Source organism: Ipomoea triloba, chromosome 10 (assembly GCF_003576645.1).
Source record: "Ipomoea triloba cultivar NCNSP0323 chromosome 10, ASM357664v1".
NCBI lineage: Eukaryota > Viridiplantae > Streptophyta > Magnoliopsida > Solanales > Convolvulaceae > Ipomoea > Ipomoea triloba.
In genome coordinates, this window is record NC_044925.1 from 29,802,188 (window position 1) to 29,806,946 (window position 4,759).

The 4,759-nt window shown below is 37.6% G+C and overlaps 1 protein-coding gene across 2 annotated transcripts; it reads right to left on the bottom strand.

Annotated features, from left to right (window-relative positions):
• On the bottom strand, positions 1-4,311 carry LOC116032465. 2 transcript variants are annotated; one of them, XM_031275043.1, is made up of 5 exons: positions 4,123-4,311; positions 2,346-2,756; positions 1,514-1,551; positions 425-1,405; positions 1-295 (listed from the first exon to the last, which is right to left on the bottom strand). In XM_031275043.1, exons 2-4 carry the CDS (start codon positions 2,671-2,673, stop codon positions 446-448), a joined length of 1,326 nt encoding a protein of 441 aa, XP_031130903.1. In that variant the 5' UTR covers positions 2,674-2,756; positions 4,123-4,311; the 3' UTR covers positions 1-295; positions 425-445. The 2 variants fall into 2 exon arrangements, with proteins under 2 accessions (XP_031130903.1, XP_031130902.1); XM_031275042.1 differs by having other exon boundaries at positions 1-302.
• Positions 4,312-4,759: the final 448 nt, after the last annotated feature.

The window sequence follows — 4,759 nt, forward strand, 5'->3', positions numbered from 1 at the left end:
TAAAATAAGAGCACAAGCACAAAGAATCCTGAGAATATTTGCAAGCGCTTGAAATGAAAGTGCAAAACAATCCAATGTGAATGTACACAGATAAATAACTACTCTCAATTCCCTTTTGTAAACCTAATAATTGATTGTCTTTTCTATTTGCATTGTTTCCCCTTGTTTACAGTGTATCTTCGAAAGCTAACCTAAATCTGCCAGTAGAACACCGTGTTCCTTGGCAAGGAACCCATAAGACAATATGCTCTAAAGATCAAGCAAGCTAGAAGAGGAAGGTGGTCATCCATTATATCTGCAAACTTCCAAAAAATGCGCAATATTACACGTTGAACACCTTAGAAGTAATGGATCTACAATGGACATGAGGGTAATGTAATAAAAAGTATGTAAATATAACCAGAAATAGGGTCATGCTGCTTACCTATTATTTCTAGGGAGAAGCTTACTCCCTGCTAGATTTTGCCCAGAAAAATATCCTCTTTCGAGTAGAAAGACTCTCAGACAAGGTTCTGGTGCTCCCCTTTGACCCAAATGAAAAGTGGCGCCTCATGAAGGTCTTCCCTGATGAACTTCTCATGCTGGAACTTGAGCTCATCTTGGGATACCTCCCCTCGTGTCCACTACTTTTCTGACGGTCTAATACAGAAAGATTGCCACTAAAATTGCTGTCAACAATCCGATTCTTGTATCTCTTTCTAGCTTTTAACTCCATCTCAGCTTTCAGTGCCTTTTCAGACATCTTCAATGCTTGCTTCTCCCCGTAAGTACAGACGGGGCAAGCTGGGTCATACTTGTTGATTTCAGATGTCATATTCTCCAAGCACTCAGCATGGAAAACATGCCCACAAGTTAGAATAGCAACAACAGCCAGTTCATTAGAGGCTATAATTTTCTGACTACCCCACAAAGATTTATCTGTTAACAGCTTTGCGCATATGCCACAGGTTCGGAGATCAAGCGAGGGAGAACCAGAATTTCTTCCACTAGATCTGGCAACTTTATCACGATGGAAGCCAAAGCTTTCACTATCAAATGACCATCTCCCCCTCCGAGAAGTTGTCAGGAATTCAGGAAAGGAAGGAACAGACCATCCATCTGATGATCCACCATAAGATCCTCGAGTAGATTCATTGCTCCAACCAGGGAGAATGAAAGACGACGCTTCTTCAGACACTGAGAAAGTTGGGGACTTGATTCCTGGTACACCAGTATCAGATACATGCCGTGATAGACGACGCCCAGGAGAGTGATGAGGCAACCTTGATGAAGTCAAGTTAGCAGGAGGCACTTGACTTTGTGATGACAAAGGTGACGTTGGAAAAGATGAAACTGAAGGTGCCGATGGGGACAGCTTTACAGGAGATGGGAATGATACTGCAGGAGATCCTGTTGACTCTTTTACCTAAAGATATATCAGTGAAGAAAGATGTAATGCTCAGAAACAGACATATATTGAATACAAGATTTCAGACTCATCCTGAGTATTCTAAAAAAACCATAATGTTCTTACCTCTGTAGAATTCCTGTCCTGGCTGTCCACCAATGGATCTGTGCAACAATAAGGGAAAGTGAATCAAATAATGGTTAAAAAAACACATTAGGGAACAAGCAACTTTATAGCTAGGCGCATAAATATGGAGTAAACAACTTTATGGCTAGACAACCATTTGAATATTGTATAGTAAGGTAGAAACCAAAGAATAGGAAAGGTAGTAAGGTACATCCTACTCTTATGGCAGGGAATCTAATGGCATCCTACAATGAAATAACAAATCCAAACTTTAATAAGAAATGAAAAAACTAATGCACATTTTCCTGAAAACAAATTTTACTTGATCCAAGAGTAGTACAGTCTTTGCACAAGGAGACTAATGCCTCAAGCCCCCAAGCAATGTTAGATTATATCCCATACATTAAGAGATAATCAGACAATGATAATTTTAAAAAATGACAAAATTTATTACCATAAAAGGTTTACCATACCAAGTGGCTAAAAATTAAAAATTTCTAGCATCCAATGATGCTTGGGGTTATATTCTTAGAAGTGAATAAGATTACTAACTACCAACGACCTTTGATCCAAGTGGAAGATCAATCCCTCTTTAACAAGGTTGGTTTCAACTTTTGAGTCCAAGCCTTGTGAATGAAGCAACAAGTGTTGAAAGAAGTAAATAGTACATCTTCCAGAGAGTAAGATGAAAGCACTCGAGCCCCTGAAGTTGCATTTGAGGCACCAAAGTTTTCTATATTATTTTGGGACAAGTAATTCCTTATAAAACATTATACTGCATATCCTCAAAGGGGAAATGATAAGAAACTCATGGAGAGTTCTACACTTCTACCTGTTGAAGGATGCGTTGAACTTCCCATGTTTCTTTCAGAAGTGGGTGACTTTTGCCATGGAAATGACCTGAAACTATCCAATGGGCTTCCATCTTCAGATGGACATACTGTTTCAACAGTTGTACCAGACTTAAATTCCAATCTATCATTGCCACCAACTCCATCAGAAGACCAATTCACGGATGTCTCTTCACCAGCTACTCGTCCTCGATTATCCCATCGGAAGCTCCATGATGGCGAATACCTGACATTCCGTTGCAAAATTTCACTAGCTGCTCCATTTGATATGGTTCTATCTCTTGCAGCTACACAACACGCAGAGCCCATGCTTGCTCACATACAAAGTAAGATCTATTCACAGCAAGCAGTCAACCAATAACAGTTGCGCCGTGTTCACAGCACATAATACCCTGGAATCACAAAAGAAAAAACTGAGACCAGCAATTATAATAGCAGGCATGAGATATTGATATGTAAATATTTCAGCAGGTTATGCACATTAATTACAGTAAGAAAGATGCAGACAGAAAATGTTGCATCAAACACATAAATAGAGAATGCCTTTTGAAAGATAATGATGTTGCACATGTCAAGAAACTTAAAACTGAAGCTTCTGTGCATAGTAACAATTTAATTGGATCCTGCAATCAGAAAATAAGACATCACTCTGGTTCCAACTGAGTAGTACTTCAAGGTATCACTCAGCCCATCAACATCTCTGTCAATATAAAAGATTCTCTGTATAATAATTGGCAAATAAAGAAACACCATCATGACCTTTTGTCATCAAACAAAGCATAACAAACACTGCATTATTGAAGCAACCGCCCTGTTGTAACTTCCAATACAAAATAAACAATTGCAAAATGAAGGGTAGAAACTGTTGCTATTACCTTCTTCCAAAAAGTCATGATTTTTATGCAATAAAATAAAATAAAAAGTTCAAATGCACAGAAATGAATTGCATGAGCTTTTAGCATGGAATCAATCACTACAAGTGCGAGCATATAATCTGAAATCAAATCGACTTTATAAATAAATAACAGGAAAAAAAAAAAAAAAGTAGATCAAATCATATAACAATGGAGATTACCATATCATTCATTAGTGTAATAGGGATTAAATGTTACTGCACTTAACAACTACCTATTAGCACACTCATCAGAGTGGAAGATAATTCTTAAATCCTCGAACAATATTGAGCAATTAGAGCCCCCAACCAAAAAAAAAAAAAAAACGTACACAAACACTCACAGATTACTGTTCAATAAAACCCTATTCACAAAATTTGATAACAAGTTTCGGTAATATTCGAAGTTTTTAATATACCAAAAATTAATTAATCAAGCAAAGAAACACCACTCAAATACATATGCTGCTCCAAAAATAAAACATTTCTAAGACAAAATTGAAGCTAAAAATAATAAATTTAAGAATTGGGGTAAAAACTTAGAACCTAAAGTTGAATCAATCTGCTAATTTGCTGAAGAGCAGTAGAAGGACAGAGTCTGAGTCACAAAACCCCCCAAAAGTGAATCAATAAGAAGTATCGAACACTTACATGTCAAAAGGATCCAAAATTCATGGCGAGAAAATAGTAATTAGAGCCACACAAGCACACAAATTTGCTAAATTACTCCATAATTTCCATATGTATGTCTAAATACCTCGCTCACCCATACGTGTCAGTACCGACATATTCACACACATCGCAGCTAAACCTATAATACACGAAAACAGTATACGTATATGTACATATATATATGGCATCCTCACCACAAATATGGAGATAGGAGTGTCTCCGTCGTCCGTACGGAATCGAGAGAAGCTGACGTAACCAAGCAGGACGGCGTCTCCGGTCGGCGGTCGACGAAAAAGAGGCGGCGAGCGGAAGGCAGAGCGGGTTGGTGGTTAGTTGTGGAACTGTAGAGAGAAAGTAGAGTGAGAAAAGGTTATGATTCTTCTTCTGGTTGCGGGAGAGAAAGAGAGAGAGAAAGAGGTGGGGCTTATTTAAACGGCTTCTGGTAATGCCGTCAGTCTCCATTTTGTGACAATCACGCTTCCGAACAGAAGAACCGTTAATTAACGGAGTTAAGCGAAACTCGTCGTCACTCGTCAGCGTGCTTTGTCTTCTTCTTACGAAGTACTGTTTTTTTCTTTTCATTTCCCTAACCTTCATCATTAGTTTAGTTCATTTCTTATTTTCTTAATTACAAATTCGTCCTAATATCATATTTTAAAAATACAAATAAAAACCATAATTACATTACTGTAATAAAATTGAGACAAAATCAAGAGAACAGAGTCCCAATACAACGGACAAGCCTTAAAATAGATTGTTGAAACTAAGAAATGAGCTGACAAATTAGAAAATCTAGAAACTAACGAAATATAGCAAGAAAAAATTGTAAAG

Coding starts and splice junctions, on each gene's coding strand:
- LOC116032465 (XM_031275043.1), bottom strand. CDS start 2,673: ATGGGCTCTGCGTGTTGTGTAGCTGCAAGAGATAGAACCATATCAAAT. Junction 1,552..2,345: donor TTCAACGCATCCTTCAACAG/GTAGAAGTGTAG, acceptor ATTGTTGCACAG/ATCCATTGGTGGACAGCCAG. Junction 1,406..1,513: donor AGGACAGGAATTCTACAGAG/GTAAGAACATTA, acceptor ATATATCTTTAG/GTAAAAGAGTCAACAGGATC.